Source organism: Jatropha curcas, chromosome 10 (assembly GCF_041381405.1).
Source record: "Jatropha curcas cultivar XTBG-Jc1 chromosome 10, XTBG_Jcur_1.0, whole genome shotgun sequence".
Lineage (NCBI taxonomy): Eukaryota > Viridiplantae > Streptophyta > Magnoliopsida > Malpighiales > Euphorbiaceae > Jatropha > Jatropha curcas.
The window spans coordinates 23,712,419-23,736,997 of NC_143160.1; the positions used below are offsets into that span (position 1 = coordinate 23,712,419).

The window sequence follows — 24,579 nt, forward strand, 5'->3', positions numbered from 1 at the left end:
ATTATATTCAACAATTTACAGGGATATCCAATTCTATCCATATCGAAAGCTATTATATATATATATATATATATATATATGTGCCATATCTTTAAAATCTCTTCCACCTATGCCATAGGTTTATGTACATGTAGAAAATAAAAATACATCATGGTCTAATACAAAAAGAATAGGATCATTTGCCCAACAAGAATGTAGCTCTGATGTCAATACAGATCACAGGTGTGTCTATATATATATGTCACGCCCGACTCTAATCACCGGATGAATTATCTACTTTGGATCAAGTCAAATCCCCCATACAGGATTGGCAACACCTGCACGATTTTTCAGCAGGTGAAATGGGAAATTTCCCAGGAAGTCACCCATCTTAAAATTTCTGTTAAGCGAGCACGCTTAACCATAGAGTTCTTCCAACTCTCTAGCCATTCCACCAAAAGACGCTTCTAATGATTAGTTTCCCCTTTTTGATATATGATTCGATTTATTCCTATATCCCGCATTCCGCTACCCTAGTTAGCCTGCTATCCTACAAGCTAGCCAGGAGCTTCGCTTTACCTGCCCTCTTAGGATCGCTTGCCGAGTCGGGATGTTACAATATATCTACAATGTATCATTAAAATTTCTTCCACCTATGCCATAGGTTTATGTACATGTTAAAAATATAAATACATCATGATATAATACAAAAAGAATAGGATCATTTGCCCAACAGGAATGTAGCTCTGATGTCAATACAAATCACAGGTCCTTCTCCGACATGATAGCTACACTATACTACCTACGCATGATAAAAATTCAATGCGCTAAGAAATTCAACTTTATTGAATATTAAAATCCTCACCTCACTTAGTAAGGACAAACATCATAATATGCATATTACTTCAATTCACATTTAAACCATCAAATCAAACATTAATTAATAAGAACATTAAAGTGAAGTAATTGAGTCCATACATATAAACATTTCGTTACAACATCATTATATGTGCGCGCGCGCGAACTTTACAATTTTAATCTTGTGGTACTCTGAACTTTGTGGATGACTTATAGTGCACTTAAACTAGTAAATTTTAATAATATTATACACATTTCAACACTAATATCAATAATTTTTAGGGTTTTGATTTTTAGTTGCAAAATATTGACTTGATCATATGTTGTTAACATGACTTTGGAATAATAATTTTCATAAATTTCAACTTTTAATTAGTTTTTAATTGATATAATTTTGTAAGTTGAAGCGTTAAATATAATAAATTTGAAAATTGAAGTATTTAATATGTGTAATTTTATAAGTTGACGTATTTAATGTGTCAAAGTAAAAATTGAAGATATCATAGGATTAAAGTAATAAAGTTTAGGGGTGAATTTATGTGTTGGACCATATATATAAAGAAAAATTTATGGCTATTTTCATGTATGCTTGTGTAGCATCTCCACCAAAGAGTAAGAGTGCATAGAATTTGAGTATTTGCTTTTTACTTGCTTGAAAAAATATGACTTTTAAAATTAAATTTTATGAGTTGAAAATTAGAAAATATAACTTCCCTATTTAAGATTGTATTTTTTGTGTTCAATATATAATTAATGTTGTCTAATTATTATTCTTCTCACCTTCTTAAATTTAAAAAATTACTCAAATGTTATTAGATTTTTGATGGAATTAATTAATAATGGTTCATGCATCAGACATTTGTGAAAGCCTTATTCCTTTCCACTTTTTTATCTTTCGTTTTCTAACCACCAATTAAATTTTTGCTATTTCTAAAATTTATTTAATTAAATCGATAACGTTTTGTGCATCAATTTAAAAATTTTTGTCTATTTTGTTTTAGATTTATAACAACTAAATATAAGCATATTTATATCCATATTAAAATTCAATTAAAATCTAGAAATTTAAGGAGCTTTAAAATTGAAATGCTAAAAATCTTCCATAATAAAATATTATCTCTCTAATTTATGGCTTTTTATGAAGTTGGCTTTCATAGGTTCTAAATACAATATATATATATATATATATATATATATATATATATATATATATATATATATAAAGTAATTTATATATCCAAATATACGGTGTTAGATTATTAATTATTAAAATAGTTTCTTTTATAGTTATTATGTTTGTTTTAAAAATGATGGCTATTATTAATTATATTATTTATTTATATTTTCTCATTACAACTGTTTTATAATTCAAATAAAAATATAAATATCACGCATATACGCGAAGCGCAAGATACTCATGTCCGATACATATATATATATAAGACAAATAAATGCATAATTAAACAAATTATAAACTCTTTTGTTATTGAACTACTTTATTACACTTTTATAAACTCTAGTAGGATCGAAAGTTGTGTAAAGAAACTATAATTATTAAGACTCAGAGTGCCAAAAATTTGTGAGCTCAAAAACCTTAACTTTAATTATATGGTTGGTCAGTCGGAAATTGTAGCGCACCAAGTGCCAAATATCAACTGTAATTTTCATGTGACGTAGTACTGCTAATGTCATATTCCTTATTCTACTCTAACTCCCACTTGCCAAAACTATAATTATGAGTTCATATATTCATTTATATATAATATGTACATTTGGTCATAATGATGTGCAAATCCTTATAACTGCTCTTTTTACATTTTGATTTCATTTAATTATTTTAGTATAAAAATTAGGTAACCTAATTAATTAAAAAATACCAAAGAAAAAATCAATTACCTTTAACCATAGCAAAATCTCATTAAGTCATGATTCTTACAGGTCTCATAAGTGACACATACAATTAAATTAAATCTTAATTTTACAATATTATGTACATAGAGAGGCATATCTAACCAATCAACTCAAAATTCCAATTGATTAAGCTATATCTAAATTCATCATCAATTTATCTCATTTAATATTTAAACCCTTTGAAAATATTGTGGGAAAATCAAAATGTCCTAAAGTGGTTTAATATGACGAATTTGGTCTTAAAAGGAATCCAAACAAAAATTTATATTTTCCTCAATTAGAATCATGTAATTAAATATTAATATATCATTTAACATAATTTCCAAACAACTTTTAAATTTTTCTCAATTTATGAACTTCTAAATTATTCTCAATTTATAAATAAAACCTTAGATTCATCAATTCATCAAATTTAGATAAATTAAGCAATAACCTATTATATTCCTCAAAGCCAATACTCATTCTCAACCAACACTCTCCCATCACAATTACCACCACCACCACCATAATCACCATTCCACCAACACCCGCGCAACCACCACTCCACTGTCGCCACCACTACTACCAGTCCACCGCCACCACTACTACAGCCACCACTACTGCAACCACCATCATCGCCGCTGCCACCACCATCATATCGTTATTAATTATGCTTTTGTATTGTTATAGGAATGGAAAGAATGGAACGAAAAGTCACTAAAAAGACCAAAATACCATAATTTTATATTACAATTTTATTTATTCAACGAAAATATATAAAATTGAGTAAAAAATAATTTTCAATGATTTTAACCTTTATTTTGTTACGTTACATTTTTTTTCGACTTTTTTTTTTTATTTTCTAGACCAAATAATTTATAAGTCTAAATAGTCTTTAATAGCTTGATATAATGAATACTTTTTTTCAAATGTTTTTTTATTAATAATAATGTGGTAGTGGAGTGATGGTTGTGGTGGTGATGGTAGAGTGGCAGTTGTGGTGGTAGAGGTGGAGTGATGGTGGTAGTGTGATTGATGGTGGTGTGTTAATTATATTATATATTTACAAACAAATATAAAAATAAAATGTCGATTACATAATATAATTTTTCTCAATTAAATTACCAAATATAGTAATAGAATCTTAATTACATTCCATTATATTACATTTTTCATTGCATTACATTTTTTATTAAATTACATTCCATTACATCAAACCAAACATAGCCTTTTGGTTTTCATACCCATTCCATTTATCAAATTTAAATCACTATAATTCATTATTTAACGATCCCACTAAACCAATATAGTTTGGTTATTTTATTCGATTTTTCAATTGTTTGGTTCGAATACAGTTTTTAATTTGAAGAAATTTTGAGTTTTTCATTGGATTCAATTTTGGAGAAAAGAAGTTTGATAACCAAACCAAATCGAATTTTGGATACGTTATCGTTTTGCACCAACTATGCCCTTTAATTTTAACTTAAATTTTTAGATGTTGGCCAACATTTAAAACTTAATATGAAATAAAAAAAAGTTTGGATATCCAAATAAATCAAATCGAACCGAAAATTGTAGTTCGGTTTCTATTTAAGAACGGTTTGGATTGAATAAATACCAAAAATATAAAATTTCGATTATCCGATTTACAGTTCGTTAACTGCCCAAATGTCCACCCTTACTTTATTCTCTATTTTTTTTCCTCGCATCCTACCAAAAACTTCTTCTCTGCACCTTTTCATCTCATCCCCTCAATTCTTACCGCCACCTCCACCGATCAAATCCCAATTTAACAAAACAAGAAAAACCCAAAAAAATTTACCATCAAGCAATAAAATCAAAAGTATCAACCAAGAAAAATTTGCCATAAATGATGTGTGCATTTCATGCATATCTATTTACATCTTTTACCATTTAGATTAGTCCAATTTTAGGGGCTTTTAATAAATTAAAGATAGCTTTTTCATGCATTGTACATATTTTGCATCTACCTTATAGTGCAGGACCCACCCTTTTGATGAGAAAACCTAAAAGCAAGAGACATTCCAGTCATTTCAAGCCATTCTACAAAGGGCAAGTCTAACGGAAAAACATACGGCCGGCCCACTGGTCGTGCTTTATCCACTTGAGAGTCAGAAAGATCTTGGCAAAATACACGACCAGTCAAACAGTTGTGTATTCTCCTCTTGGAAGTAAGAAGACTCAGTGCAAAATACACAGCACGACAAATGGCCATATGAATCAAAGTAACAACACGGGCACCGGGTATCTATTTAAGCTAGGGTTCCAACTGAAGGACCCTTTCTACCTGTCCACCCGTTTGTCAGGACGTGTATTTATCAAAGCATAGAGCTCAACATGAAGCACGACCGTGGAACCAACGTGTATTCTCCCTTGTGGCACTAAAAGCAAGAGATTCAGTCAAAGAATGTTTGAAATACCCTTACATCATCACCTACACTATAAAAGGAAAGAGATGAGATTCAAACATCATTAAGAGAGCTGGGTAGCAACTTAAAGGAGGGAGCACAAATCAAGAAACCCTATAAGAAAGAGTTGGCGGGAAGTCAAGAAAAATCTTCCTTCTCTTTCATCTTTGGTTTTGCTCAAAGAATTTATCACATAGTTAGTAAAAGAAACTAGAGCTTGTCTCTATTTTTGTTGTGGACAAGAATGATTCTAGAGCTTGCTTTTCTTTTTAATTTTATTTTTTGTAACTTGAAAATGAAGTGTGAGTAGTTCCCTCAGCTAATGTTGGGTGAAAACCCATTCGAACAACATCTATGTTATCATGTTTCCTTATTTAATCTAAGAGGATGCTTTTCTTAATTTGTGTGTTGTGCACTTAGTGCCTACGAATATGTATTGCTCCATGTTTGTATGATAATAAATGAAAGGATGAAAAACTGAAAGGTGAAGTCCCTTGTTGAACTGACTCACATATAAACCTAAGAAACAGACTTAGGAATAAGCTAATCCCTTGAGAAACTAGGAAGAGCCATAGAAATTAATGGCAAAAATTATCACCACACCATGAAAGTCGGTGTTCTTATAATTTCAGAGCATTGTGTTACGCTAAAAGCATGAATATAAATGGATTCCTTTCCCTCCAAGATGTATCCCTTAATAGATTGAAAATGGAAACTTAAGCCTCGTACTGTTGTTCAATGGTGTTGATCCCAACACTATTTCTTTCTTTATTTGATTAAATTAATCTTACATGTTTAATTTTCACTTTAGTGGTTTACTTACTTATTTTACTCTTAATTCATTTTTGATTTGAAAGATTCATCCATTTAATTTTCTACATCTTCGATTCAAAGCTAATATTTAGCCTCCCTATCCCTAAGGATGATATCTTATTATACTACTTGTACGATCCGTACACTTGCAGAATCGCTAACAAGTTTTTGGCACCGTTGCTGGGGGTAGGAGCTTCGACGTTGATATTAGTGATTAGATTCATAGTGTTGATCTAGATACTTTACTTTTATTTTTATACTTTTACTCATAACTATTGTTAAATACTTTCTTTTCGTGTGGATCTACTAACATTGTATGCCCAGATCTAGAATCTTGGATTTGCTCCCTATATATCCTGAAATTGAGATGACCGCAAGGACCTTAAAGAGAATAAATCTAAGATATCAATGGAGAAGGAGAAGCCCTTCTCCAGGAAGATGATTTTCAATTGATCCCCAAATTGAAATTCTAGAGGAAAATATTCAGCAGTAGGTGTTTATGGAGGAACAAGAAGAAAACCCTATTTTAGAAGAAGTACCGCCAATAAGAGATAACTAGAGGTTGGTGGATTTGGCCATTTCCACAATTAAAAAGATACATTTGTAGATTGTTCAACTAGTAGTGGCAGCAAACAACTATGAATTGAAGACCTCATTCATCAATTTATTGCAAAACAACAATTTGGGGCTCATAAGGACCCAAATGTCTATATAGCAACCTTCAATGAGATTTGTGATATAGTAAGGATCAAAGGGATCTCCGAAGAAGCTAAGAAGTTGAGGTTGTTTACTTTCTCAGTTCATGATAGAGCAAAAGCTTAGTTGCATTTGATGCCGGCGGGATCTTTTAGAACTTGGGATGTACTTTGTGCTGCATTCCTAAAGAAGTACTTTACTCATAGCAAAACTCAGAAACTCAAGACGAAGATTGCTACTTTCAAACAAAAGCATGATGATAGTCTTTTTGAAGTTTAGGAGAGGTACAGAGACATTCATAGACAATGCCCTCGTCATGGCTGGGATAAACACTTTTTGATCCATTAATTCTTTGAAGGATCCTTGCTGAGTGTGCAAAGTGCCTTACATGTAGCAATTGGAGGTTCATTCTTTGAGAAAACCATTGATGAAACTTCCCGATTGATAGAACAAATGGCTAACAACAGCCAAAGATATATGGAGGAGAAGCAATCTTGACTAAGAAAACTCTGGGAATGCTTAAAGTTGACAGAATCACCTTGTTGATAGCTAAGTTTGATGCATTGGCAAAGAAGCTTGATAGTATACAAAAAGTGAATATGGCTTTCTCAACCCATGGTATGTGTAGAGGTGTTAATCATGCTAATTCAAAGTGTATGTATGTTACTCAATCGGTTAATGAGTATGTTGTGGAGGACATCAACTACGTTCAAAACCAATATCAAGAAAGGCCTTTTTGGAAACCAATTTCCCAACAACTTGACACGTATTGGAAAAACCATCCAAACTTTAATCGAAGCAACTAATAAAACACTCTTCAACCATCTAATCTTGGACCATGAAGTGACATTTCTCCCGATTAAGCATTGAGTTTGCCTCATCACACCACTATAAAACTTTAGACATATTAGTTAAACACCCATAAAATGTTTTGCCATATTTTGAGAAGTCATCCATGAATACTTCCCTAATTTCCTCAGCAAGATCCAAAAAAAATTAAGGTCATGCATCGTTGGAAAGTGGTAGGAGCATTAGAAACCAAACGACATTTTTCGAAATGCAAACATTCCATAAGTACAAGGAAAGGTGGTTTTCTCTTGGTCATTAGGATGTATATATATTTAATAGAAACCAAAGAAACCATCCAAATATCAAAAATATGCATGCCATCTAATCTCTCTAAGATTTGGTCAATTTATGGTAAAGAGAAGTGGTCCTTAAGGCTGACAGCATTAAGTTTTCTACAATCAACCACATCCGCCATCGCATTCTCTACTTTAGTGGTAATGGCTTTATCATTATCCCCTTTTACTAAAGTCACCCCTCCTTTCTTAGAAACCATATGAATGGGGTTTACCCACTCATTATCAGATATGGGATAGGTAATCCAACATCAAGGAGCTTGAGTATCTCATTCTTAACAACTTTCATATTGGTTCAACTTCCTTTGATGCTCAATGGAGGGTTTGACATTATCCTCAAAGAGGATTCTATGCATGCAAATAGAAAGGCTAATTCCCCTTAAATCATGGATGTTATACCCGATTATATTCCTATGTTCTCTTAACTCTATAAGTCTTTTCTTCCTCTAACTAACTGAATGGTGCATTATTAATAACAAGGTAAGTAGAGTTAGGGCCAAGAAATGCGTACCTGAGGTTTGATGGTAGTTGTTTGAGCTCCACCTTTGGTGTGTCTTCCTCTTTAAGGGTTGAGGATGAAGGTTCAGGTTTTTCCTCCTCCTGGTCAATTAGTTGTTCAACTTTGTGTTTCAGACCAAGGAAATCTTAGTTTTGGCTTCTAAAAAACTTTGCATCTCCAAAGCTCCATCACATCGATCCAAATCCTCCTTTGATCCAACCAAGCAAGTGTGAAAAGGATCATTGGGCTTCTCCTTACTAATCATTTCCTCCACTAGCTCTCCAACCAAATCAATTCTACAGCATTGATGGACTTGGTTGGATGCTTTACCACTTCAAAAAGATCAAAGAGCATGTAACACCTGCCGCCCGATCCCAAAAGACCCGATGGTGGATGCCACATTCGGTGCCGGAGGCACCGTCCTAACCTACATAGAAATCATACAATCATATTATGAATTAGAAGTGACTTAGTATTCACAAGTTTAGCAAGTAAAATATTTTGTTTTGAAAATGCTTTGGGAGAGTCCTACAGAAAAACTGCAAGAGTTTCCCCTAAAAGTAGAAGTTGCCAAACATATGAATACAAAGCACTCCCAAATTCAAACTCCAATAACAACACAATAGCACTTCTATAATTTCATAACTACATAAGTCTGCAATAACATTTTAATATTCATCAATTCAATACATTCATGTAAACATATTAACTTCTAATGTTCTAACCATTAAATAAGTTCCAAGTTTATCTCCCAATATATATACCAACATAATTTACAATAACATGCTTAAGTCATAAATTAAATAATATAGTCTCCAAAAATGTAATATTTATACATGTCATAATTCTTAGTTACACTAATCAACTACCAAAATATCTGTAACACCCGCCACCCAGTCCTGAGAGACTCGACGGCGGATGCCACATTCGGTGCCGGAGACACCGTCTTAACTTAACATATAAATCATAAAACTAAAATTTTACATTAGAAGTAATTGGGTATTCACAAGTTTCACGAGTATATTATTTTTTTTATATAATAGAAATGTCATCATTGGGAACAATCCTACAAAAATACCCTTTAAAAACTGAGCTCGCCAAATATGTGAATACAAAATACTCCCAATGAAACTCCAAACGTCCAACATCTCCAAATAATTATTATAACACAACAACACTTTTATGTTTTCATAACTGAATAAATCCTCAATAGTATTTTCGATTCATCAATTACTTGCATTCATTATAGATATCAAGTCTTAATGAAGTAAGCATATCAACTGACTTAAAATATTTCATATTCACTCATTTAATAAATCATATGCTTATCTCCAAATATATACACCAAAATAATTTATTATTACATATAATTCAAATAACATAATCTCCAAAAAATGTAATACTTATACATGCCATAATTCTTAAGTACATAAATCTCAATCGACTACTAACAAATTAGTGACTTCTGCTTTGATACGATTCTTCTACTCTTCAAGTAGCAACCACATCTTCAACCTACGCGTGATAAAAATCGACGCGCTGAGTATAAAACTCAGTGGTGCTCATAATTCACATACTTACCAAAGTTGCGATGGCAACTTACTTAAAACACAAATTTCGTAAAATCATTTATAATCATAAAATCTCAAATATTAACATACATTTACATTTATAGCAAAAGAAATATCAAATAAACTATGAATTAAACGCATAAATTCATTACTTGCACATTTATTATACCAATACATATACTATTTATTTTTAAAACCTTGTACCGGAATATCATGCTTTGAAAATTCATTTGATAACATAATCATTAATTTCCAAAGTAAAGTTTACTAAAATAATATGATCTCATTCGTTTAATTCAACTACTTTGAAAACAATAAGACGATTATAAATACAACTATGTCTTCATTCTTTTATAGCAACAATAAAATGTTATTTTTCGTTAAGGCTCATACTCATGCAAAATGAACATAGGCAGATTTGATCGTGGCCTATGTTAGCGCCACCCCCATCACATACTCGTGGCCTATGAAAGCACCACCCCCATCACACAATCGTGGCCTATGAAAGCACCACCGTGGCCTATGAAAGCACCACCCCCCATCACACAATCGTGGCCTATGAAAGCACCACCGTGGCCTATGAAAGCACCACCCCCATCACACAATCGTGGCCTATGAAAGCACCACCGTGGCCTATGAAAGCACCACCCCCCATCACACAATCGTGGCCTATGAAAGCACCACCGTGGCCTATGAAAGCACCACCCCCATCACACAAATAAGCGCGTCCGCCTATCTATAAGGGCTGATAACCCTAGCATATGATCATAGCTTCACAATAACAAAATCAATCTCATCATACCACGTTTCAATCATGCATAGTAGAGCCCAAATCAAAATCATTCTTGCACAAAAGCAATAATTCTTAATCAAAAACACTTCATTACTTAATACCCATCACTTCAAAATTTCTCAACTTACAACTTACACAAATTACCACATTCTTTTTAAGATAGTATATATATACAAAGCACTTACACCTTAAATATCCATTTCTTTGTTAAAACTCTAAACATATAAAAGTTATCAAATAATCATACTTATGTCATATATATAATAATTATGTAAGCTTTACTACACTAAGGTGGTACCAAGGGGAGGAGTTTCCTTCTCCAATCACGCATGCTAACATAACTCTTATGCACAGAAGTATCCATTTCAACCCTCATCATGCATTATCTAAATCAATTCCACACCTTTCCAATTTATATCCATTTAATCATATCCACAACAACCCTTCTCACACTTATGTTTTATTTTTGTCAAATAAATTCTAAAACATACAAATAATCAAGAGAACTTCATCACACATGATTTATACATACTTTTATCCAAATAACCCTTTGATTTAGGACATAGAAAATTTCCAGCATTAATATCACCTTGACCTTTGCTGGGTTTTTAGGACATCACTTGAGTTATAGATTTCCAAATTAAGTGAAGTTTGATTCATTAGAAAGCTAAGACAAAATTCTACAAATGTTATCAAGGGACAACAGCCCAGATCAATCTGTAATATGGTGAAAAAAAGGCTAGGAACACAGACCAATAGTCCAGACCTGATTCAGCAGAACTAATTCCAATGTTTATCCAATTCCTACTTATCCAGACACTCAAATCAAACCAATCCAAAACCAGAGAAGTCTCAAGACACAGGGAAACAACTCTCATGAAGAACTCAGAATATAATCTTATCATTATGGTGGTCAAAATGGGCACTCAATTCAGTGATGCATGTAGCCCGTCATAACAGAGTCAGTTTGGGTTTTTCAGCCATAAGTTGAACTATATATATCCAAATTGGACACAAGAGGATGGGTTGGAAAGCTAAGAAGTAGACCTATAACTTTCATGAAGGACTCAGACACAAAGGAAAACTCGAAAGGATCGAAAAATAGTCCTTAATCTCACTCAATAACATTTTTCCCAATTTCAGCTTACTTAAATCATATACAAGGTAGGGAATTCTACCACATATTTCATACTCATCATACATCATCTTAAGAGTACAAATCCTCAAAGAATAACAAGAAAACTTAATGCCTTATTCATCAATAGGTTCTGCCACTCTTGGAGGATGAAGAAGAAAATGTTTTCCTCATCAATTCAACATATAAGCATGCTTAGAAATCTTCCAAGAACACATGTATACCACCAAAATTCAATAATCAAATTATTTCATATAAAATTCCCAATTTTCACAAAATAGTATAAACTTCACAAAATCAAAAATTTAAACAAGGTAAGAGGATTTATGAACACTTACCTTAAACATAAGCTCTAACAAGCTTAAATCAAACTCTTGAAGCCTAAATTTTCCCTTGTCTTTGGTAGGAAGTGCTCCACCCTTTGTCCTCCAAATTACTTGAAATTATTCACCAAATATCATTTCTCAAGCTTTAAACTCTAGGATTGATTCCTTAAATCAAGTTAAATGGGTTGAATTTGATGGATTTAGCTAAGGATGAAGTTGAAGAAAAACAAAGAGAAGAAGAAGAAGAAGGAGATAGCCAACGCCAAAGAGAAGAAGAAGGAGAGAAAGTGGTTGCTCAAATTATTGAGCACAAGGGTATTTTAGTCTTTTCTCAACATTGGATGGCTAGGATTGAGTCAATCTAATCTAATGGCTACAAATATTCTCCCAATTAAATTCCTTCAAAATATTATTTAACACAATAAAATCCTCAACTTTACTCCATAAAAATAATTCATTTAAACATACATAGTAATTTTTCCGGACCAAAATAATATTTATTCCCGGACCGATGATACTATTCACAGACTGGTAACTTACTATTTTAGACACAGAAAAATGGGGCGTTACAATATCTCTTCAGCTCTGATGCTACTCTTCGGGTCTTTAAGCAGCAAGCACAATCTCCAACCTGCGCGTGATAAAAATCAACGCGCTGAGTGGATGACTCAGTGGTGCTAAATAACCAACAATTAAAATAACAAGAAATAGCCAAGGCAAATCTTGCAAGTGCTTTAATTATATAAATACCGAAATTGCATTAATGTAGTGAAAACACTGTGAAAGCAATAAGAAGATTATAAGTACAAATATGTCGTCATTCTTTTATAGCAAAAATAAAATTTCACTCTTTTTAGTTAAGGCTCGTACTAATACAGAATGAATATAAGCAGATTTGATCGTGGCCTATGTTAGCACCACCCCCATCACACAATCGTGGCCTATGAAAGCGCCACCCCCATCACACAAATAAGCGTGTCCGCCTATTTATAAGGGCTGATAACCCTAGCATATGATCATAGCTTTGTATAACCAAATCAATCTCATCATACCACATTTCAATCATGCATAGTAGAGCCCAAATCAAAATCATTCTTTCACAAAGGACTTTATTACTTATTCAAAATTCTTAATCAAAACACTTCATTACTTAATACCCATCATTTCAAAATATCTCAACTTACAACTTACAAAAATTACCACATTCTTCAAAAGAAATATTTCAAATAGATATATATACTTAATATAGTATAAAAGTACATATATCAAGAAATTTTCAGCATTTTCATAAACTTGACCTTTGCTAGGTTTTTAAAACATAACTTGAGTTATGGGTCTCCAAATTGACTGAACTCAAATTCATTAGAAAGCTAAGACAAAATGCTACAAATTTTATAAGGGACCACAGCCCAGATCCATCGATAAGATAGCAAACAAAAGCTCAGAACACAGACCAACAGATCATACCTGATTCAGCAGAACCAAGTCTAATGTTTATTGAATTCCTATTTAACCAAACACTCAAATTAAACCAATCCAGAATGAGAGAAGTCTCAAGACACAGGGCAACAACTTTTGTGAAGAACTTAGAACCTAATCTTGTCATTATAGTGGTCAAAATGGGCACTCAATTCAGTGATGCATGTGGCCCGACACAAATAGAGTCAGTTTGGGTGTTTCAGCCATAAGTTGAGCTATGTATCTCCAAATTGGACACAAGAGGATGGGTTGGAAAGCTAAGAGGTAGACCTACACCTTTCATGAAGGACTCAGATACAAATGGAAATTAGAAAGGATCGAAAAATGGTCCTTCATCTCACTCAAAAACACGTTTTTCCCAAATTGAACTTACTTTAACCATGAAAGGAACTTGAACAACAAAGATACAAGGTAGAAATGTCTACCACACCATACATACTCATCAAACATCATCCAAGAGCATGTAATTGCAACCAAAATTCAACAAATCAATCATTTCATACAAAATCCCAAAAGATACACATGATAGCATAAAGGCACAAAATCAAAAATTTTAGTAAGGTAAGTGTGTTTATAAGCACTAACCTTCAAAACAAGCTTTAACAAGCTTGGATCAAAGCTTCTCAAGCTTTGGTCTTGCCCTTATCCTTGGTAGAAGGCTCTCCACCCTCTACATGTAAGAAACTCAAAATCAAACAAAGAAAACAAAGAAAAGAAGTAATTGGAGCATGATTAAGCATGTATATGCTAAAAGAAAACTCTAAAACCAAAAATAATTAACTTATCATACAATCACATACTTGACCCAAGGAGGAAAATCACCAAATTCCTTGAAATTAGTCACCAAATATTACTTCTCTAGCTTCACTCTCTAAGATTTATTACTTAAATCAAGTTGGATGGGGTGAATTTGATGTGTTTACTAAGTAAGAATTGAAGAAGAAGAAGAAGAAGAAGAAGAAGGAGACGTGTAGGAAAAGAAGAAGAAGGAAAAATTGTTGCTCAATAATTGATGGTTGCCTTTAATAAAGCAACTAAAGGGTGTTTTGGTCTTTTCTCCAAATTGGATGGCTAGGATTAAGTCACTACAAATATTCTCCAATTAAATTCCTTCAAAATATTATTTATCTCCACAAAACTTTCTAATTTACTCCATAAAAAAAATAATTCCTCAAATTTACTTACTTAATATAACACCATAATTCACTATTCACAAATTCTCTAAATTCTCCAAAAATATCCCTTACTTTCTACCCATAAAAACCATGCATACATGCTCCAAAAATGTTAAATAAAATATAAAACATAAGTAGTAATTTTTCCGAACCAAACATAATATCAACTTCCGGACCGGTGGTACTATTCATAGACCGGTAAACTACTATTGAAACACAGGAAAAACGGGGCGTTACAGAGCAGCTTTTCATCATCAACACAAAGTTTACGCTTCTCATTTTTCACATCTATTAAAGCTCTAACTGTGGCTCAGAATGGTCTTCGCAATACGATTGGTACATATGTCTATCCTCATTCATGTCTAGCATAACGAAATTCACTGGTATAAAGAATTTGTCAACCTTTACTGAAACATCTTCTACAACATCAAGAGCATACTTGACTGATCTATCCGCAAGTTGCAAAATTATGTTTTAGGCTTCAACTCACTAATGTTCATTTTCTTGAAGATTGAGAGAGGCATCAAGCTAAAGCTAACTCCCAAATCACATAGAGCCTTTTGTATTGCCATCTCTCTAATCTCATAAGGGATAGAAAAACTACCGGGATCCTTGAGCTTAGGAGGACGTTTGTTCAAAATTAAAGCACTACATTCTTCAGTTAAAGCTATCGTCTCATTCTCCACTAGCTTTCTTTTTTAGAACATAATGTACTTAATGAACTTTGCATAGATAGGCATTTGGGAAATAAGATCCGTGAATGGTACATTCACATATAGTTGCTTAAAAAGGTTTAAAAACTTTTCAAATTGCTTATCTAACTGAGTTTGTTTCGTTGTGGAAATTGAACTTTAGCTTTGTACTTCTCATTATCTCCTTTTTCTAGTGCTGCTTTTCTTTGGAAGACTCTTCTTGCTTACGATCCACTATCTCATTTTCATTTCTCTTAGGCTTGGGTTGTGGGATTGGTTGCTCATAAGTATTTCCACTCCTAAGGGTTATGCCATTGCAATGTTCTCTAGGATTTTCAAATGTTTGGCTAGGTAGCTTCCGTTGGGCTTTTAGGTTAGAAGAACTAGCTTGTTAAGCCATTTGGGTTTCAAGTATTTTCTAGTGAGAGACAAGTTGATCAATCTTAATATTGAGATGGGTATGCATTTGTTCAAACCTAGTGTTGACTGATTCATCGACATTCTCTTGAAGGGCTATATAATTTTTTAAGTTGTGGTCAGCATTTAGGCTGGACGGTTGAGCATTGGGGAATGGTTGGTTAGGCATTTGGGGTGGTCTAGGTTGTTGGATACTTGGTGGTGGTTATGGTAGGTGGTTGAAGAGTGTTTTATTGGTTGCTCCAACTTAGGTTTGGGTGGTTTTTCCAACTCACGCCAAAGTTATTAGGAAATTGATTTTCAAAAGGCATTTACCTATATCGATTTTGAACATAGTTGACGTCCTCCACAATCTCTTCATTAACCTATTGAGCAACTTACATACACTTTGAATTAGCATGATCAACACCTCCACACACATCACAAGTAATGAAAGTTATATTCACTTTTTGTATACTATCAAGTTTCTTTGCCAATGCATCAAACTTAGCTGTCAACAAAGTGATTCCATCAACTTCAAGCATTCCTACAATTTTCTTAGTCAAGGTTGGTTCTCCACATTTTTGGCTATTGTTAGCCATTTGTTCTATCGATCAGAAAGCTTCATCAATGGTTGTCTCAAAGAATGAACCTCCAGCTGCTGCATGTAAGGCACTTTGCACACTCAACAAGGATCCTTCAAAGAATTAATGGATCCAAATGTGTTTATCTAGCCGTGATTAGGGCATTGCCTATGAATGTCTCCATACCTCTCCCAAGCTTCAAAAAGACTCTCATCCGACTTTTGCTTGAAAGTAGCAATCTCTATCTCGAGTTTCTGAGTTTTGTTAAGAGAAAAGTACTTCTTTAGGAATGCAGCACAAAGTTCATCCCAAGTTCTTAAAGATCCCGTGGACATCGAATGCAACCAAGCTTTTACTTTATCACGAAGCAAGAAAGTGAACGACCTCAACTTCTTAGCTTCTTCAGACATCTCATTGATCCTTGCTTTGTATAACGAAAAGGTTGCTATGTGAACATTTGGGTCCTCAAGTGGCAAACCTCCAAACTGATTGTTTTGTAATAAATTGATAAATGAGGTCTTCAATTCATAGCTGTTTGCTATCACTGCTGGTTGAATAATCGACAGACGTATCCCTTCAATGGTGGGAATGGCCAAATCCACCTACCTTCGGTTATCTCCCATTGGTGGTACTTATTCTAAAATAGGGTTTTCTTCTTGTTCCTCTACAGACACCTGTTGCTCAATATTTTCCTTCAGAATTTCAATTTGGGGATCAACTGAACTCTTCTTCTTGGAGAAGCTTCATTGATATCTTGGACTTGTTCTCCTTAAGGGCCTTACAGTCCTCTCAATCTTAGGAAGTAAAGGGAGCAAATACAAGCTTCTAGATTTGGGCATACAATATTAGTAGATGCATAAGAAAAACAGAATATGTAACAATAGCTATGAGTAAAAGTATAAAAATAAAAGCAAAGTATCTAGATCAACACTATGAATCTAATCACTAATATCAACACCGAAGCATTTATCCCCGACAACGATGCCAAAAACTTAGTAGGAATTCCTCAAGTGTATGGATCATGCAAGTAGTATAATAAGATATCGTCCTCAGGGATAGAGAGACTGAATATTAGCTTTGAATCCAAGATGTATTTTCTAGAAAATTAAATGGGTGAATCTTTTAAATCTAAAATGAACTAAAAGTAAAATAAGCAGGTAAACTACTAAAGTGAAAATTGAGCAACAAAGACTAATGTAATCAAATAAAATCACTACTGTTGGGATCAACATCATTGAATAACAACATGAGGCTCAAATTTCCATTTTCAATCTATTAGGGATGCATCTTGAAGGGAATCCATTTATATTCATGCTCTCTTCCGAGTAACACAAACGTTCTGAAATCATAAGAATACCTACTTTCGTGGTGTGATGATGATCCCAACACTAATGCTTTCTTTATTTGATTACAATAATCTTGTTTAATTTTCACTTCAGTAGTTTACTTGCTTATTTTACTTTTAGTTCATTTTAGGTTTGAAAGATTCACCCATTTAATTGTCTAGACAATACATCTTGAATTCAAAGCTAATAATCAGTCCCCCTATTCTTGAGGACGATATCTTATTATACTACTTGCACGATCCGTACACTTACGAAATCACTAATAATAAACCCATATAGAAATAATATGCAGCATAATGGTTATGCATGATCTAATAAAAACTTACAGATCAAAATCAAACCAAAAACAAAAATCAAACCATAACTATCAAATTCAAAAGCCAGCCAGCGATAGAAAACTAGCCCCAACTGAGCTTCATTTGAGCAATATAATGATCAACAAGGCAACAAACTGATCGCCGACTCTAGCGCTATGATATCCACCTTTGACAAATTGATTTTAAGTTCCCTGTCTTCTAAATTTTTGATATAGATAACCCCTTGCCAATTTTTCAAATCTTTTAAATCTCTAAAAGATATGTATACGATTAAGAAATCTTGTTACCTACTTGCCTGAAATAGGAATCAAAGATGCTAGGAGTAGCTTCTATCAAAAGAAAGAGACCATGCATTTAAAGGAAAAAAGAAGAGCAGAGTAGAGCAAAAGAACAAACAAATGCAAACATAATTGTACAAAGTACAACCAAATAAAAATCCAAAACACTTAAAAAAACAAACTAGAAAGATGAACAAAGTAAGACCCAGAAGAGCAAGAAGTAAGGGAGAGAGATTGGCACATACAAGAAGAGTTTTGAAGTTGGGTTAAGGACCAAGGCTTCAAGGCGATCAAGCTTAATCCCAACTTTAAAAAGCTTTGATTTTGTAATTTCTTTATGCCTATGTTCTTATTCTTGATTTTTGTTCTTATTCTTGATTTTTGTTCTTAATTCTAGTTCAGTAGTTAGTCTGCGCGAGAGAATAATTGATGAGATTAGAGCGAATTTGGGTTACTTTTTTTTATGTAGAAAACAAGAAAGGGCGAAAGATTAAGATGAGGTGGAGTAGAGAGAATTGGTGGAAATCTAAATCTAATTTAACTTGCAGATGAGTTGAAATTTAGGCACCTTTTTATTCAAAGTGAAATTAATCCTTTTATTTTAACGCTATGTTTAGCTTAATGTAATGCAATGAAAAATGTAATTAATATTCCATTACTATGTTTGGTGAATATAATTGAGAGAATTTATGCAATGAAATCATCATTCAATTTTTATGTTTATTTGTAAATATGTAATGTAATTAGCAGACCACCGCTATCAATCACACTGCCACCACTACTACCACCACCACTACCACCACATAATTATTAATAATAAAAAAAGAAATATTTGAATTAAAAATTATTCGTTATATCAAGCTATTAAATACTATTTAGAATTATAAACTACTTGGACTAGAAAATTAAAAAAAAAAAAAAAAGCTGAAAAAAATATAATGTAACAAAATAAAATTTAAAGTCATTGAAAATTAATTTGTTACACAATTTTATATATTTTCATTGAATAAATTAAATTACAATATGAAATTTTGGTAGTCTGATCTTTTTAGTGATTTTTCATCTCACTTTTCCTATTCCTATAATAATACAAAAGAATAATTAATAATGATGTGATGGTGGTGATTGTGGTGATTATGGTAGTGGTGATTGTCGTGATGATGGTGGTGGTGGAGTGGTGGTAGTGGAGTAACAGTGGTGGTTGTAGTGGTGGTTGCAACGGTGGCTGCAATGGTGGTAGTAGAGTGGTGATGGTGGTGGAGAGGATGTGGTGGTATCGGTGGTAGTGACAATGGAGTGGTGGTGGCGGCAGGGGTGGAGTGGTGGTTGCAATGGTGGTTGCGATGGTGGCGACGGTGGAGTGGTGGTGGCGGCAGGGGTGGAGTGGTGGTTGCAATGGTGGTTGCGATAGTGGCGACGGTGGAGTGGTAGTTGCATTGTTAGTGGTGGAGTACTGGTGGTGGTGGTGGTCACGATGGTAGTGGCGGTGGAGTGGTAGTTGCATTGTTAGTGGCGGTTACGATGGTGGCGGCAGAGTGGTAGTTGCATTGTCAGTGGTGTAGTGTTTGTGGTGATTGTGGTAATGGTGGTGGTGGCAGCGATTGCGATGGTGGTGGTGGTGGTTGAGAATGGATATTGGCTTTGAGAAATGTAATGAACTTTACATATATCTTTTGATGTAATGATTATAAAATTAATTTAAGTAATGAAAATTACACAACAGCTTCTTTATTAAATGAGCTGGTCCAGTTAAAGAAAGGAATTATACCCTTCCTTATTTGTTTAGACATTTTGTTAACTTGTAATGTAATTAAAATTACATGTGTAATTTTAATTACATTACAAGTTAACAAAATGTGTAATTTTCATTACATTACAAGTTAACAAAATGTCTAAACAAATAAGGAAGGGTATAATTCCTTTCTTTAACTGGACCAGCTCATTTAATAAAGAAGCTGTTGCTTGAAGAAAACCATTTAAAGCCCAAAAATTAGGAACTACCTTAAACATGTTTTTTATACCCATGGATGGTTTTCAATTTCCACTTCCATAATATACCATTTAAAGTTTGGGCTCCGTTTGGAATTGAGTCTGGTGTTTTTTTTTTTTTTTTTATTTGTTTTTTTTTTTTTTTTGAATTTTGAATTTTGAAAATGTGTTTGGTGTTATTTTTAAAAGCTCCATTTTGCTTTTTCAATTTCTTTTTTCAATTTCTATGAACCGCTTTAAGGAAACTAAGGTTTGCAAAAAAAAAAAAATATAAGAATCTAGCTTCCCCCAAACCATGGTTTGTTATTAAGCCTTAAATATTACAAAAGCAGTTTGCCACAACAGCTCAAACGCAATGCTAATAAGCCACTTACATTATTAAGTTTTGAACCTCTGGAATGCTCTAACATGCAGGCCACCATCAATGTGTAGATTAATCATTGTTCGATAGTTGACAGCTTTCTTTTCATCAGTGAGTTTGAAAATGAAACAGCTCAACAAGACAGCTGAGAAAATCTTCATTTGCCTATAAGCAAATTCCTTCCCCAAACAAGTTCGTGGGCCAGCCTATTAACCAGCAGAATCTTTATTTTAGCTTGTTGATCAATTAGAATCCGTAAAATGAAGCTAAGCTTGAATGGAAAGTAATAATACTACTGGCTCTTGTATTGCATAACAACATTTCCTAGTCACCAATAAATTGTTGGAATGTGACCAAGAAAATCAGGCATATGACTTTGAACTAACCTGGAAGGCAGTAAACTTGAAAGGGCTCTCTTGCTGAAACACACCATCCTCATTGAGCCATCTCTCTGGTTTATATTCCTCAGCATCATCACCCCAAATGAACTTCATCCGGCCCATTGCATAAGGTTGGTAAGCCACCATATTTCCTTTTCTCACACTAAAACCATCTGGCAGAGTATCATCAGAAAGACAAATCTTTGCATCCTGCAGAGCAAAAAGAAATTTGAGATATAGAAACCACTATCAGCAGGGCATAATATATGAAATGGCAGAATCAGCCCTTTATCAACAGTTGCAAGCTGATAACAATGCACAAGAGCAATCAAGGATGACTTTTGTCGAAGTATCACCATGCAAAACCAGAACTAATTGCGGAATGTATAGATATTCATCCATCATAATAATGATGCCATATAAAAGTGTTTGTTGTAAGCAAGAAAGTTATAGAGGAAATCTGAAGACCTCTTGGGATTGGAATGAAAAGTTCAGGCGAGTAAGAGCTAATCTTCAAAAGAAGTTTCTAGCTTCTTTAGTTTCAAAATCAAGATTAGCTTGCCATTATAAAAACATATATATGTTGACAGAACCAGATGAGAGGGAAAGAAATACGAGTCACAGTCTAGTGCAAGTGATGGCCTGCCATGTGAAGGACACTAACAAAGGAGATGTTAGACTTGCAAATGCAGTGGCAAGGGAACTGACACAGTAGCACTGTTTCAGGACCTCTCTGTTTTCTATTTTAGCTTTACAACAGTTTTGTATTTGATAGTTTCTGGTGCAACCCATTTTGTTATTTATTTATTTATTTATTTATTTGGCAAGATTAATAGCCTTTCTATTTTTTAAGCTTTATGGCAGGCCTACCAAGCTTTTTAAAGGTGGAAACTATTTCTTATGCCAAAATGTCACGCTGAATTTGAATACTAAAAGCATTTTCCAGGACTTGCATATGTGCAGACACAGATATATAGGCTTATAGCCCATATAATTCCTAGAAAGAAAGTTATGTTTACCACTGGCACAGCTGGATAGAGTCTTAGTGTTTCTGTTAAAGCTGCATGAAGATAGTTCATCTTTTCTAGAGCTTCCTCATCAATGCTGGCTGCAAAACCTGCAAAATTTGTAACTTCTTTCACTTTAGAAATTTCTCTTACTTCCTCTGCAACCTTTTCCTGCACAGCAGGATTCTGGCAGAGTACATAGATGAACCAAGATAGAGTGGCCGCCGTTGTGTCTTTGCCAGCAATCACAAAGTTAAGAATGATATCTCGTAAATATGTGGTATCAGTTTCACTATCATTCAATTGCAGGAACCTTGATAAAATATCATCTTTCTTTGTCTGCATTTACCATTCAGCAACAAAATAAGTTAATGCTTGCAGTTACATTATTAATTTAAAGAACAAAAATATCAAGGTAAGTCACTCACAGATAAATCATCTGTTGAGCTGTGCATTTTCTCAATTTTCCTATTGATTAGTTTATACACAAAATCGTCAATCACTTTGATGTTTTTCTTTAGCGCAGCTTCGGATCCAATATTCAGAAATCTTCTAATTTTCCAGAAGATATCAACATATCGCCAGAGTGTAATTGAACTTGCATTATCAAAAGCAGTGCTGAACATGATGCCTTCTTCATTTGATCCGCACATGCTATCTAGCTCAACTCCAAATGCAACCTTGAATATTGAATCTAGGGTTGATTTCATAAACAGGTCCTACATGAATGGATAGATTACAAAGCTATATGTATTGTACAAAATAAATACAGACATTTCTTTTGTGCACATAGCTATTTTAGACTAACCTGTATATCCATTGACTGGTTAGATTTTGCAGCTTCAGTCACAATACCAGCAAGTTTTGCCGCATTATTTCTGAAGACAACACTGCTAAATTCCCTCAACACCTTCGTCGAAAACTCATAACTCGAAACCTTTCTTTGTTGACGCCACTTCTCACCATCAACTGTGAAAATTCCATCACCTAGTAAATCCCTTAAATTGTTGTAGTTATACTCACCCTGCTCAAATAATCCAACAACTAAATCATTAACTGTCTAGCAAATAGCCTAATTTCTAAGGGTTGAGTATAATTGCAATCTTTCAAAAACAAATACAAATCACACTGAATTCATATAAATTATATGAGATTCCACCAGAAAGGGCCTGGTGGGTCAAATTGATGAGCAAGCCCGTTCAAGTGAACAAATTGAGCCAAACCCAAATGGTATAACTGTTGAATGGTTCTAATCAAACACTTAAATATTAGTTTAGAAATCGAATCAAGTAATTGGATAGAGAAGAACGATAAAAGTACCTTGCCATAATTGGGGAAGTTAGTTTTGAGTATATACTCGACATTAAGTGGGTCAGAAGTGTAAACCTCATCTCTAAAAGGGGCAAGGAGCCTGTAGGTCTTGTATTTAGAAGCAAGATCAGTCATGTAATGGTGTAATCGATTGAAGTTAAAGAGCTGGTTAAACACTGTACCGCCAATTGGATGATACTTCTTCTCTCTCTGTTTTGCTTTCTTCTTTAACTTCCGGGAAAGGATTTGGATAATTATCAGAGATGGGATTAGGACTGAAGCTGTGAAGATGATAGGGTTGAAGAGCAATTCTGTGGAAGCCATTTCAGAGGGAAATGGCGATCGGCTTCTCAGTATAACTGTTGCCGCTTCGTTAAAGGATTGTTGTTGGATTGGATTCAGGTGTAATAAATAAAGTCGACAGACAGGTTGCCTGGCAGTTCCAAATGGGACGGAGAAACATAATAAATTGAGTTGACTTCCATTAGATAAGAAAGGTCTGTTTACGTGCAAATCGGCCATTCTTTGAACTCCATGTCAATGTCAGCTAAGTGACTCAACTGCATCAAATATCTTCATATAGCAATTTCGGCCGTACAAGCTAGTTGGTAGCACATGAATCATTAATGGCAGAAATAATCATCCATGTGTAGCCTCATTTTTGTTTTGAGCAAGCTAAATTACACAACTTGTGCCTGGCTAAACTGAATGGGATCCATGATGTCCTTTATCTTTTAAAGTTATAAAAATTTAAATTTTGGCACAATATATAAATTTGTTCTAACTTTCTAATTGACTTTAATTTTGTATTATCTCAACTTTTATTTTGATATATTGAACCCTTCAATTTATAAAATTACGCCTATCAAACACTTCAAATTATAAAATTATTTTATTAAACACTTCAATTTATAAAATCATATCAATTAAACACTTATTATATAATTGAAAAATATGAAAAAATTATTATTTACAGGGAAGAAAAATATAAAAAGCGTGCCTTTTTCGCTCCTTGCATCTGTGCAAAGCCGTGCGCCTAGTTATGATAAGCCTCAAGCGCACCTTTGATAACTATAGTTTACGTCAAGCAAAAGAGGCATACCGTCTTTCCTTCTCCGATTGAACTTTGGCCA

At 33.6% G+C, this 24,579-nt stretch overlaps 1 protein-coding gene, 1 long non-coding RNA gene and 2 other non-coding genes across 4 annotated transcripts; 1 reads left to right on the forward strand and 3 right to left on the reverse strand.

Moving 5' to 3' along the window:
• Window positions 1–6,881: 6,881 nt before the first annotated feature.
• On the reverse strand, window positions 6,882–6,988 carry LOC119371140 (small nucleolar RNA R71). Its single transcript, XR_005178709.1, has one exon. It is a non-coding gene; the product is annotated as a small nucleolar RNA R71 (small nucleolar RNA).
• A 2,611-nt stretch (window positions 6,989–9,599) lies between these two features.
• Window positions 9,600–14,994, reverse strand: LOC149493295 (uncharacterized). The gene is made up of 3 exons (XR_016322892.1): window positions 14,196–14,994; window positions 12,672–12,762; window positions 9,600–9,821 (listed from the first exon to the last, which is right to left on the reverse strand). It is a non-coding gene; the product is annotated as an uncharacterized LOC149493295 (long non-coding RNA).
• Window positions 14,995–16,604: 1,610 nt separating this feature from the next.
• LOC119371141 (small nucleolar RNA R71) lies at window positions 16,605–16,711 on the forward strand. The gene has a single exon (XR_005178710.1). It is a non-coding gene; the product is annotated as a small nucleolar RNA R71 (small nucleolar RNA).
• Window positions 16,712–20,670: 3,959 nt separating this feature from the next.
• On the reverse strand, window positions 20,671–24,094 carry LOC149493296 (cytochrome P450 704C1-like). The gene is made up of 6 exons (XM_089715751.1): window positions 23,456–24,094; window positions 22,944–23,159; window positions 22,564–22,854; window positions 22,148–22,474; window positions 21,135–21,338; window positions 20,671–20,954 (listed from the first exon to the last, which is right to left on the reverse strand). Exons 1-6 carry the CDS (start codon window positions 23,966–23,968, stop codon window positions 20,766–20,768), a joined length of 1,740 nt encoding a protein of 579 aa, XP_089571877.1. The 5' UTR covers window positions 23,969–24,094; the 3' UTR covers window positions 20,671–20,765.
• Between the last annotated feature and the right edge of the window lie 485 nt (window positions 24,095–24,579).